The sequence below is a fragment of the Dendropsophus ebraccatus genome, chromosome 8 (genome assembly GCF_027789765.1).
Source record: "Dendropsophus ebraccatus isolate aDenEbr1 chromosome 8, aDenEbr1.pat, whole genome shotgun sequence".
NCBI lineage: Eukaryota > Metazoa > Chordata > Amphibia > Anura > Hylidae > Dendropsophus > Dendropsophus ebraccatus.
The window spans coordinates 30,884,327-30,898,257 of record NC_091461.1 but is presented as its reverse complement, the minus strand read 5'-3'; the positions used below and the strand labels follow the sequence as shown (position 1 = coordinate 30,898,257).

Sequence of the window (13,931 nt, the reverse complement as noted above, 5' to 3'; positions counted from 1 at the left end):
GATATAGGTGCTTTCCAATCACCTGCCCTAATCATTTTTCAGTTTAGATCCTTTAGATTTCATTAAAGGGGTTTTCCGGGATAATTACATAAATTGCTATGCACCTGCTGCTGTCAGTGTTTTTACAACATCTGCTGATGCGCCGCTCCCACCGGAAATGTCTGCTCAGCAACCTCTATACTATCCCTGCTGAGCTTCCTGTGGGAATGTCACCAGATTATTGTGCCCGATCATTGTGCAAATGAAGCACTCCTAATTCCCCATAGATTATAAACTCTTGTGATTAGGGAGCTCACTCCATCTGTATGAATTGTTAGAAACACAGAAACGTAGAAGATTGTTGGAAGTAAAAGACCACTTGGTCCACCTAGTCTGCCCTTGTAGTATTTCTTTCTCATTATCTTACCCTGTTCCCCCCAAAATAAGACAGTGTCTTATATTAATTTATGCTTCCAAAGATGTGCTAGATCTTATTTTCAGGGGATGTCTTTTTTTTCCTTGAAGAAGAATTCCCAATTATTGTTGAAAAAAATTAACATTTATTATATACTGTACAGTAGTTGTCATCAGAAACCGGTATAACCAGACAACCCACCCCCTCACCTTAGCAGCATGGTGGCAGCAGGGGTCTTACTTTTGGGGGATGCCTTATTTTCAGGGGGATGCCTTATTTTCAGGGGGACGCCTTATTTTAAGCTATCCTGTAAATCCTCCCCTATGCCTTATTTTTAGAGGATGTCTTATTTTTGGGGAAACAGGGTAGGATAGAAATATGTGTATCCCAGGCAGTTTTACATTCAGTTATTGTAGATTTACCAACCACATCTGCTGGAGGTTTGTTCCAAGCATCTACTACTCTTTCAGTAAAGTAAAATTTTCTTGTGTTGCTTTTGATCTTTTTCCCATGTAACCACTGACTGTGTCCTCTTGTTCTTGAGTTCAGTTTTTTTCTAAAAACACTTCCATCCTGAACCTTATTTAGTCCTTTCGGGAGCTCTGCCCCGTCCCCTCTCTCCCCTGCCACTGTCACAAGATTGTAACAGCGGCAGGGGACAGAGGAGAGGGGGCAGTCACAGGGAAATCAGCTTATGGGATCATTATGATCCCATAAGCTGATATCCTAAAATGACCTGGGCATTAAGGCATCAATGACCCCAGGTCATGAAAGGGTTAACATACTTAAAGGTTTCAATCAAATCACACCCTGACACCCTCCACCATTTTTGTGGCCCGTCTTTGGACCCGTTCTATTTTATCAATATCCTTTTTCAAGTGAGGTCTCCAGAACTGCTGGAAATTTCTGATTTTGTCTGTACATATTCCCTCAATCTGTATTTCAAAGTCCTGCGGAATATTATTATTATTTCGTTTCTTACCTTGTTCTGTGCACATGGTGAGACGGTGTAATCTGTAGACCTTGCAATAATCTCTCCATTAGGCAGAACAGAGATAACAAGAAGACTGAATCTAGGAAATAAATCTTTATCTACATGGATATTTAGAGGGAATGAACCCTGCACACCTAAAAACAAGAGAAAATAAATAAGTTAACTGATCAACTGATCAATTAATCAGACACATATGTCAGAGCTGCAAAAGAACACTGCAGAGACACAATCATGTGTCTCAATGTCAGTGAACTAGCCATACCTTCCTCCGGGAAGGAACAACCAAGCCAAGGAATGTCTCCAATCAAGGAAACCATCCAAGCAAGGTATCCATCCACAGACAGCTGTTTCGGGGTTTTTGCCCCTCATCAGTGTGGAGTAGGTTTCTGGCTAGTGCCTAGTAAGTGCATGCAAAAGGACACTGGTTGACCTCAGGGAGATCAAGCAGAACACCGCAGAGACACCATCACGTGTCTCAACGTTAGCGTATTCTAGAACCTTGCCCCCTGGGAAATCAAATATGCAAAAGAACACTGCAGAGACACCATCACGAGTCTCAACATCAGTGAAGTAGCCAGACCTTCCTCCGGGAAGGAACAACCAAGTCAAGGAAACCACCCAAGCAAGGTATCCATCCACAGACAGCCGTTTTGGGCAGCTGTCTGGCAGAGCTGTCTGGCCAAGGCTTATTCCTCATGTTTAGGTATGTTACATCTGTCCGACATAGTTAGGATCAAGCCTTACAGTATATACACACACAGCTATGCATGTGGTGGCTGTACAGTGGAAGCTTGTATCTCTGAAACTGTGCATTCTCTCTGCTTCTCTATGGCATAATATGATACCTGACAGAACATGGCCTAGTATTTCTGTAGTTTTTACAAAAGCCCTTATGATGTTGCAAAGCCTAATTGCATATTGCATATGACATGGGCCCTGCTCCTATATCAGTGTCATCTTGTAGACATATTTTACAGTTTGTGGTATGGGACCATTAAAATGGACATACCGTTACATCCATGTGCAGAAAAGTGGTCAAATAAAAATAATTATATACACTAAGGCCAGGTTCATACAGCGTATGTTGCTATTAAACAACGGCTGCCGTTGCAGGGTGCACCAACTACGCCCGTTGTATTGAACACTGGCCGTAGTGTATACATACTGCGGCTGGTGTTCTCTGTGGTTACACAGAAAATTGACCAACAGCCACACAAAATAGCCTGTGCACAAAATGTAAAGTATGGTTCCTGGACGTACTTTACATTATGTGTGTATTCAAATACAGTGATGTTCACTCGGCCGATACTGCATTATCTGCCTGTTGAGCATCTCAGACAGTGGATGTTCTGTGATACGGCCATGTCACAGAAAGACCACTGTTTGTGCCATGTATGAACGTGGCCTTAGAGTGTGACATACATATATACTTTACATTTTATAAGTTAAGAAAAGAAATGCTTCCATTTTCACACAAATATTACTATCATGTATGATGGGAATAATCAGTCATTCATGGCTTCACCTGTGACTTTCTGAAAACAATGAGGGAAATAAATAAAAAAACGTATGTAATTTTTAGTTTAGACTACACATTCTACCAGCACCCTCTTTTATGGACAGCCATGCCTACTTTTTGCTAAGCCTTGTCCAACTACCAAATGGAGTGCAAAACTGATTTGTTTAAAAAAAAAAAAAAGCTGATATAAATAATGAACATCAGATATGTATTCCCCCATTGTATACTGGACAAAGAGAGAGGCAGAGATTTTCAATATGTTCAGAATGAAGATGACCATGGTACTTACTTGGGCTGTCTGCCTGGTCTTTAATGTCTACTATATGTTCCTTGTAAGAGAAGATTCCACTTTTTGTTATAAGCTGTGAAAGATGGAGACACATATATAGGAACAGGGAATAATTTGTTCTCAAATATCTGAACTACTATAACAAAAGGAGTCATAGGGTCACTTTAGCTGAGATATCAAAGTCTAAGGGTCCATTTACACAGAAAGTTTATCTGACAGATTATCTGCCAAAGATTTGAAGCCAAAGCCAGGAATGTATTTGAGAAGAGAAGAAATCTCAGTCTTTCCTTTATGACCTGTCCCTCTTTTTAGCCTGTTTCTGGCTTTGGCTTCAAATCTTTGGCAGATAATCTGTCAGATAATCTTTCTGTGTAAATGGTCCCTTACACAGAATGTCCCTTCCATAGCCCCCCTCCCTGCCAGACTAAATGTATGTATTCTTTGCAGACCATTATATAATCATGTAATCATCCATATCTGGATGATGGTTCTATGGTTCAGTGACCTCTATTAATTCTCCCATTTTGTCAACCATTAGTTCCCAACACCCTTCCTCTTACCCCATTATCAAGTTTGGTATGAACAATACTCACAATGTAGAAAAAGTGGAGGTGATCAGTATCAGACTCGAGGTTCTTCTTGTGGATGTCATATTCCACCCTCACTGACTGCTCAGAATTACACAATAAATCTTCTCGATGCTTTTCTATAGACAGTAAGCTCTCACTTTTAGAATAAAAGAGTGCAAGATGGAGCACATCCTCGGGATATCTTTGACCATAATACCAATACCTAGGCTCATCATCATCATTATCACCACCGTCATCGTCATGATCATCAGATGAGAGACGTGCCTTAGGAGAGAAGTCATAACAGGATTTTTAACCCTTTTCTGCATTTTTTTTGTATTTCAGCAAATATATTGATTCTGACACCACTTTGTTCTATTAATTATGATGCTCCAGCTCATGGATCCCTTATCAATTTACATATGCACTGAACGGAGAAGTCCGGCGAAACATTTTTTTTAAAGTATTGTGCTTTAGTAAAGTATAGTGTTTTTTTTTCCCTGCACTTACTACTGCATCAAGGCTTCACTTCCTGGATAAAATGTTGATGTCACTTCCTGGATAACATGGTGATGTCACTTCCTGGATAAAATGGTGATGCCACTTCCTGGAGAACATGGTGATGTCACTTCCTGGATAACATGGTGATGTCACTTCCTGGATAACATGGTGATGTCACTTCCTGGATAAAATGTTGATGTCACTTCTTGGATAACATGGTGATGTCACTTCCTGGATAAAATGTTGATGTCACTTCCTGGATAACATGGTGATGTCACTTCCTGAATAAAATGGTGATGCCACTTCCTGGATAACATGGTGATGTCACTTCCTGGATAAAATGGTGATGCCACTTCCTGGATAACATGGTGATGCCACTTCCTAGATAACATGGTGATGTCACTCCCTGGATAACATGGTGATGTCACTTCCTGGATAACATGGTGATGTCACTTCCTGGATAAAATGGTGATGTCATGACCCTACTCCCAGAGCTGTGCGGGCTGTGGCTGCTGGAGAGGATGATGGCAGAGGGATGCTCAGTGTCCTTCCAGTGCCCTGTGTCCCTCAGTGTCCCCCTGCCATCATCCTTTCCAGCAGCCACAGCCCGCACAGCTCTGGGAGTTGGGTCGTGACATCACCATGTTATCCAGGAAGTGACATCACCATGTTATCCAGGAAGTGACATCACCATGTTATCTAGGAAGAGAAGCCTTGATGCAGTAGTAAGTGCAGGGAAAAAAAACACTTTATAAGCATTTCCCGTAATACATGTATATTGTTGATTTGTATAACTTTTGGGGGGGGGGGCATGTAATACTTTCATAAAAATTTTCGCCGGACTTCTCCTTGAAGTCCTACTTATGGGCAGGAATACTTTGCATTTATATGTAATAATCAAACCTACCTTTAACATTGCATGTCTTTCTAATTTAGAGATTTTGATTGTAAAATGTGCAACTCCATGTGAATCAGTCACCAGATTCATACGGGTCTCAGAACGGTCAGAATTGTTTATTATATATAAAGTTAAGGCTTCATTAACCATGGGTTGATTCTTTTCATCACTCACTTTAACCTGAGAAGAAGTAAAGAAAAAAGAATCATCATATCCAGACATCAAGGCTATAAAGTATCTCTGTATGTATCCTTCATAGTATTCCCCACTCTTCCGACCCCCTAAATGTACTTCACCAGTCAATATCTAAGCTTCTATTAGCTCTGGTGGTCACACATTACAAGGTTATAATTGATGTGATGCTGTCTTAGCACTTTATCAGAATTCATAGCTGTCTATGTTAGAGGAACATATTGAGAAATAATTTTAGGTTAATTAATGTACTATACAGTAATTGGACAGTAGGGAATCCCTCAAAATATCCCTCACCTGTAAAGTTTTACCTTACCTTGCCCTGATATGGAAATCCTCTCTCAAAATATTTTTCACATTCCACAAATTGAATTGTTTTCTTTGCTTTAGTGAGATGTATATTACTTGACTCTGTCTGACTATGACCTGAAAGAATTAAGACATATTTATGGAGGGGAAAACAAATAAGTTATAAAAAAATATATATATATATATTAAATAAATATATAAATATATATATATATATATATATATATATATATATATATATATATATATATATATAAAATAATTGGACACACCTTCTTATTCAAAGAGTTTTCTGTATTTTCATGACTATGCAAATAGTAGATTCACACTGAAGGCATCAAAACTATGAATTAACACATGTGGAGTTAGATACTTAAAAAAAAAGTGTGAAACAACTGAAAATATGTCTCATATTCTGTGTTCTTCAAAGTAGCCACCTTTTGCTTTGATTTCTGCTTTGCACACTCCTGGCATTCTCTTGATGAGCTTCAAGCGGTAGTCACCGGAAATGGTTTTTTGCTTCACAGGTATGCCCTGCCAGGTTTTATAAGTAGGATTTCTTGCCTTATAAATGTGGTTGGGACCATCAGTTGTGTTGTGCAGAAGTCAGGTGGATACACAGCTGATAGTCCTACTGAGTAGTCTGTTAGAATTGGTATTAGGGCAAAAAAGAAAACAGCTAAGTAAAGAAAAACGAGTAGTCATCATTACTTTAAGAAATGAAAGTCCGAAAAATTGGGAAAACTTTGAAAGTGTCCCCAAGTGCAGTTGCAAAAACCATCAAGCGCTATAAAGAAACTGGCTGACATGGGGACCGATCCAGGAAAAGAAGACCAAGAGTCACCTCTGCTGCGGAGAAGTTCATCCGAGTCACCAGTAGAGATGAGCGAACCGGTTTGGCCGGTATGGGATCCGGTTTGGATTTTTCCAAAAGTCCGAGTCTGGTTGGATTCGGATTTTTGGAAGTCCGCTCTGAATTTTTTTTCTTGCTTTTTTAAAATGGCAGCCGCCATTTTAGAAAGCGGGAAGTGATCGGGAAAAGCGTTTTCCCATGATGCCCGGAACACATCCAATCAGCAGGGATCTTGCACTAGCCCACCCCCTTTGTGACGTCGGTATTGCTTTAAGAGGAGCGGTCACATGACCGCACCACGCAGTCTGCACAGAGAGAGGAAGGAGACTGTTAGCAGTGCACAGAGCTCATCAGTGACAAAATGCTGCTGCTGTACACTGCTGTACTGACTACTGAGAAGATATTGTACAAAAGCAAAGACCAAAAGATTATTAGGAAAGCGGAGAGGAGAAACATATAGTGATTGAGAGAGAAAAATAGAGAGGGCGAAAGATAGATTAGGCATAGGAGAGCAGAGGGTGCACAGAACAAAAACGTGCTATATAGATATACAAGTACTAAACTGTCACCCTTGCGACAGTGTATATGACATAGGTGTTATCCTGAAGCACAAATATATACCTTGTGCATAAAACTCTAAAAAAAAAGTGCTATACAGATATACAAGTACTATAGTTGGACCCTTGCGAGAGTGCATATGACATACTTGGTTTCCTACTGCTGCTCCTGTACTGGCCTCAAATGACTATTGCTGGACCTCCACTTGCCTCCAATGAGTACTGCTGCTCCTTCACTGCATTTGTGACCTTTTTCCTGCATAGACACTGTAATGGTGAATTTCCTGCATAGACCCTGTAATGGTGAATATTGAAGTCTAAAAAAAATTGACTTGATTGAGATTTGAAAAGATAATGAAGTTACTGACATGTAAAGCCCTAATTTCAACCAAATACACAACCCTCGTATCATATAGATGCTTTAAATTATGAAATCCAAAGAAATCCGAAATTTGGTCGAACCGAACTTTTAAGAAAATCAGGAAGTCCAGTCGGAACGAACTTTTGAAAAGTTCACTCATCTCTAGTCACCAACCTCAGATATCACAGGTTACCAGCAGCTCAGATTAGAGACCAGGTCAATGCCACACAGAGATCTAACAGCAAACACATCTCTACAACAACTGGTAAGAGGAGACTTGTGCAGCAGACCTTCATGGTAGAATAGCTGCTAGGAAACCACAGGCAACAAGCAGAAGAGACTTGTTTGGGCTAAAGAACACAAGGAATGGACATTAGACCATTGGAAATCTGTGCTTTGGTCTGATGAGTCCAAATTTGAGATCTTCGGTTCCAACCACCATGTCTTTGTGCGTGCAGAAAAGGTGGACGGATGGACTCTACATGCCTGGTTGCCCCTGTGAAGCATGGAGGAGGAGGTGTGATGGTGTGGGGGTGCTTTGCTGGTGACACTGTTGGGGATTTATTCAAAATTGAAGGCATACTGAACCAGCATGGCTACCAGAGAATCTTGCAGCTGCATGCTATTCCATTCAGTTTGCGTTTAGTTGGACCATCATTTATTTTTCAACAGGACAATGACCTCAGACACACCTCCAGGCTGTGTAAGGGCTATTTGACCAAGAAGGAAAATTATGGGGTTCTACAAGAGGGTTTGGGGTGAGCTGGACCGTAGAGGGAAGGCAAAAGAGCCAAAAAGTGCTAAGCATCTCTGGGAACTCCTTCAAGACTGTTGGAAGACCATTTCAGGTGACTACCGCTTGAAGCTCATCAAGAGAATGCCAAGAGTGCAACGCAGTAATCAAAGCAAAAAGATGGCTTCTTTGAAGAACCTAGAATATGAGACATATTTTCAGTTGTTTCACACTTTTTTAAGTATCTAATTCCACATGTGTTATTTCATAGTTTTGATGCCTTCAGTGTGAATCTACAATTTTCATAGTCATGAAAATACAGAAAACTCTTTGAATGAGAAGGTGTGTCCAAACTTTTGGTCTGTACTGTATATACATTAACATTATCTTGTCTATGCATCACTAGAATTGAAGTATCCTGTGAACAATTACATACAATATTTTCTGACATATAAGGCGACTGGGTGTATAAGACAACCCCCAACTTTTTCTGTTAAAATATAGAGTTTGGGATATACTTGCCTTATAAGACTACCCCACTTACACACTAAAAAAAAAAATCATAAAAAACATCAGACAACAGCGAGATCTGAGAGGCAGAGAGGGAGGCACAGTAATACCGGTAAGATATGGTAATGTGGGCCAGACGGGTGAAAGAGGTGTGTTTTTTGGGCACAGCACCACTTTACTGTATCTCTTTATTCCATACCCTGAACGCCTGCAGTTTGCTCTGCTCTTCATACAGTCACCGCATATGGCGGGGATGTGGCCATTTTTTATCTCCCCTCACCGTATGCAGTGACTGCAGATTTTGTAGTCTGGTTCTAAAGTTTTTATATACCCGCACTATAAGATGAAACCCGGCATATAAGATGACCCCTGGCATTGGAGAAGATTTTCCTGGGTTAAAAAGTAGTCTTATATGCAGGAAAATGCAGTAATTCCATCCTCATTGTAGCATATTTGCTCATGTGAGCGGCCTTGTCTGTTCATGTGATCAAATAGTACTAGGCTGCTTATGTAAATATCAGAGGGAAAACACAATTAGGCTACAAACACACTTGGCGTATCCGCAGCTGCGGATCCCGGCCCTGTGTACTCAATGGCAGGCAAACATGCAGCAGGGATGTACATCCCTGCTGCAAGTTTGTCCGCAGCCCGCCCAGTTAACCCCCCAGCCACTGGAGCTTATACTTTCAGGTGACGTATAAGCTCGGGCAGCTGGGGGGTTAACGGGGCGAGCTGCTGTCAAACTCGCAGCGGGGTGTACACTACCGTTTAAAAGTTTGGGGTCACCCAAACAATTTTGTGTTTTCCATGAAAAGTCACACTTATTCACCACCATACATTGTGAAATGAATAGAAAATAGAGTCAAGACATTGACAAGGTTAGAAATAATGATTTGTATTTGAAATAACATTGTTTTTACATCACACTTTGCTTTCGTCAAAGAATTTTCCTTTTGCAGCAATTCCAGCATTGCCCACCTTTGGCATTCTAGCTATTAATCTGTTGAGGTAAGCTGGAGAAATTGCCCCCCACGCTTCTAGAAGCAGCTCCCACAAGTTGGATTGGTTGGATGGGCACTTCTGGCGTACCATACGGTCAAGCTGCTTCCACAATAGCTCAATGGGGTTCAGATCTGGTGACTGCGCTGGCCACTCCATTACCGATGATAGAATACCAGCTGCTGCTTCTGCTGTAAATAGTTCTTGCACAATTTGGAGGTGTGTTTAGGGTCATTGTCCTGTTGTAGGATGAAATTGGCTCCAATCAAGCACTGTCCACTGGGTATGGCATGGCGTTGCAGAGTGATAGCCTTCCTTATTCAGAATCCCTTTTACTCTGTACAAATCTCCCACCTTACCAGCACCAAAGCAACCCCAGACCATCACATTACCTCCACCATGCTAACAGATGGCGTCAGGCATTCTTCCAGCATCTTTTCATTTGTTCTGCGTCTCACAAACGTTCTTCTTTGTGATCCAAACACCTCAAACTTGGATTCATCCGTCCACAACACTTTTTTCCAGTCTTCCTCTGTCCAATGTCTGTGTTCTTTTGCCCATCTTAATCTTTTTTCTTTTATTGGCCAGTCTCAGATATGGCTTTTTCTTTGCCACTCTGCCCTGAAGCCCAAAATCCCGCAGCCGCCTCTTCACTGTAGATGTTGACACTGGTGTTTTGCAGGTACTATTTAATAAAGATGCCAGTTGGGGACCTGTGAGGCGTCTGTTTCTCAAACTAGAGACTCTACTGTGCTTATCTTCTTGCTTAGTTGTGCAACGCGGCCTCCCACTTCTTTTTCTACTCTGGTTAGAGCCTGTTTGTGCTGTCCTCTAAAGGGAGTAATACACACCGTTGTAGGAAATCTTCAATTTCTTAGCAATTTCTCGCATGGAATAGCCTGTATTTCTAAGAACAAGAATAAACTGTCGAGTTTCAGATGAAAGTTCTCTTTTTCTGGCCATTTTGAGCATTTAATTGACCCCACACATGTGATGCTCCAGAAACAAAATCTGCTCAAAGGAAGGTCAGTTTTGTAGCTTCTGTAATGAGCTAGACTGTTTTCAGATGTGTGAACATGATTGCACAAGGGTTTTCTAATCATCAATTAGCCTTCTGAGCCAATGAGCAACCACATTGTACCATTAGAACACTGGAGTGATAGTTGCTGGAAATGGGCCTCTATACACCTATGTAGATATTGCACCAAAAAACAGACATTTGCAGCTAGAATAGTCATTTACCACATTAGCAATGTATAGAGTGTATTTGTTTAAAGTTATGACTAGTTTAAAGTTATCTTCATTGAAAAGTACAGTGCTTTTCCTTAAAAAATAAGGACATTTCAATGTGATCCCAAACTTTTGAACGGTAGTGTACATCCCACTGCGAGTTTGTCACACAGAGACAGGGCACAGATCCACAGCGGATCTCGCTGTGTATTCACAGCGAGAAACTCGCTGCGGATCTGTGGCGTGTGTTTGTACCCTAAGGCTATGTTCCCACTATGTCAAAATGATGGCATATTTTTTAGAATGAATATCATTTGGTGCAAGTAACAGTTATTATTTTGTAATAACCGCCATTATTTGAACTCATTTTTACGTAGTGTGAACATAGCCTTAGAATAGGTGATCAGGCTCAACTGATTCTCATTAACATCAAATGTGAGCTGAACCATCAACCATGTGACACCTTTTTAAATCATTGAGATTGGGGGTGTTACTTTTGGAAAGATGGATGAATCTAAGTTTTTAGCTTTTCATGCAGGTGACTAGGAGTTAAAGGCTATGTCCCCACTATGGGATAATAGTGGTGGAAGGCGATCATCTCTTATTATTGATAGCCCAAAATATAGCCTAATATAGCCAAACATAGCCTATAAAATAAAAAATGATAAATATCTTTGATTCAATCAAACTTTTTGCCTTTATCTTTGCTAACATTTATGTATATAAATGTCAGCATTGTTGCAGTGTTTCCAGTCTGTCACTTACCTGTACCGTCTTCTGTCAGCTTAGAGTTAATCACTAAATAATTTTCTTCTATGCTTGAGAAACTAAAATCTCCAAGCTGAATTTCTCTGGATACACATCCTTTACTGTCAGGCTACAAAATAAATAAATAATAATACTTATTAAATGACAAGTAATATCACATCTATTCAGCAGCATCCAGAAAACTGCCAGGGTTACCTCTTGAGTCCAGTATTATTATTGGCTGTAATTTTTACTGGTGTACACAATTCTGTGCTATGCTAATGGATCCTGACTACAAGTAGTGTCTTCTGTAGTCAGATTTGCACCAATTTTTTTTAGGCTCTAAGAACACAGCTCTGTCTTAGGCTATGTTCACACAACATTTTTTTAGTGCCATATAATATGACGTCCATCATTTTGAGTCTAAAATGATGGACGTCATTTAGCTGTCTGGCCTCCCGTCAGTGCAATGACGGCTGTTGGCACATTATTCTAATGTGTGTTCACTAATTGGCCTTTGGCTGTGTCCCTAATTGAAAAGTCCATTAAATTTAATGGTAAAAAACGTAAAAAAGGAAGGTGAAAAAAGAAAAACTGTGTGTGAACAACTAAAAAATAACGTCCGCTGTTTGCCATAGACGTCCAACAATTATTCAAATGTTCACTATTTTGACGTCTGTGTAGACAATGTCTGTCATTTTATACACTGTGTGCATTGGACGTCCGTCATCCGATTGACTGCAATGCACTGAAGTCGGTTAAATTGCGGAAAAAACAAACGTTGTCGTTTGTGTGAACATAGCCTTATGCTGCATTCCTTCTCTGATGTTACTGAGAAGAACCTTCTTACCAAGAACAGGGAGAAAGGGAGGACTGAAGAGGCATTGCAGCATAGCAGGCAAACAAAAGGAAGTAGTGTAGAAGTGCATCAATGTAGGTGTGAGCAATATGGACAGCCTTGTCTTTATTTATGGATATGGAAAGTGAAATTATATGCGGTGTGCTTTTCTATGTATTTTTGCAATGCATATATTATATATTTGTTTTTTGGTGCCGGGTGCCGCAGGGGGGGCTCGGGGTGCCGCGGGGGGGTTTGTGTTGGGTGCTCGGGGTGCCACGGGCGGGCGCGGGTATGCGCTGGGGGTGTCGGGTGCCGAGGGCGGCAGGGGGTTGCCGGCGATGCTCTAGTCCAGGGAGGGGAGGAGGAGGCAGTGGAACTCCGGAAGCTTTCCTGATGTGCATCAGGAAAGCGTCCGAGGCTCGGGCGCTCCCATAGACTTCTATGGGGGCTTCTGGGCTGGAATTCCAGATGAAAATAGGACCGGTTCTAAAAAATCCAGTCCTATTTTCCGGAACGGACACCCTTCCAGATTTTTCCGGAAGGGTGTCCATTCCGGAAAATAGGACTGGCTAATGATAGTCTATGCGTCCAGAAATCCGGCCGGTTTTTCCGGATGTGTGAAGGGGGCCTTAAGAAACGTTTAAGTGTCAAAAAGTTGGGGATCCAATCGAATTGGTTTCTGCACCATTTTCTATGCCCACAGAGTTTCATAGCAGGCGGCATAGCGGGCGGCATAGCATTGACTTCAATGCAATGCCGCAGTGGCAGAAAAGGACGGAGGCTGATTTCATTACAATCAGCACCCGTTCTTTTCAATAACAAAACTTAGTGGGAAAATAGCCAAATATGGCAAAAAATAACTTTTAAAACATTTAAAAAATTATTTTTATGGTGCAGATACTTTATCCAAAAATGTATGTTTCAAGCATAAAAGTTAACCTTCACCTTTAGGCTATGTGCACACACAGTTAAAAAACAAACAAACGAACGAAATACAACAGTAAATTAGGTATAAGATGTGTGTGCCTTTTGAGTCTAAGCATAGCCTTAAAGGGGTACTCCAACAAAAATCTTTTTCTTTTAAATTAACTAGTTTCAGAAAGTTATATAGATTTGTAATTTACTTCTATTAAAAAAATCTTAAGTCTTCCCATACTTATCAGCTGTTGTATGTGCTGCAGGAAATGTTGTTTTCTTTTCAGTATGACACAGTGCTCTCTGCTGCCACCTCTCTCCGAGACAGGAACTGTCCAGAGCAGTAGCAAATTCCCATAACCTTCCCAAAACCTTTCCTGCTCTGGAGAGTTCCTGTCTCGAACAGAGGTGGCAGCAGAGAGCACTGTGTCAGACTGGAAAGAATACACCACTTCCTGCAGGACATACAGCAGCTGAAAAGTATTGGAAGACTTGAGATATTTCTTTCTGAAACCACTTG

The 13,931-nt window shown here is 40.9% G+C and overlaps 1 protein-coding gene across 1 annotated transcript in view; it reads right to left on the bottom strand.

The window, feature by feature from the left end:
* The window catches only part of LOC138799217 (alpha-2-macroglobulin-like protein 1), an 88,073-nt gene that overhangs the window by 52,022 nt on the left and 22,120 nt on the right, over positions 1-13,931 (bottom strand). The window contains exons 9-14 of the mRNA XM_069980103.1: positions 11,674-11,785; positions 5,673-5,782; positions 5,174-5,344; positions 3,790-4,050; positions 3,197-3,269; positions 1,377-1,522 (exon numbers count right to left, since the gene is read on the bottom strand). Coding sequence (XP_069836204.1) covers positions 1,377-1,522; positions 3,197-3,269; positions 3,790-4,050; positions 5,174-5,344; positions 5,673-5,782; positions 11,674-11,785 — 873 coding nt within the window. The remainder of the gene's footprint in view (positions 1-1,376; positions 1,523-3,196; positions 3,270-3,789; positions 4,051-5,173; positions 5,345-5,672; positions 5,783-11,673; positions 11,786-13,931) is intronic.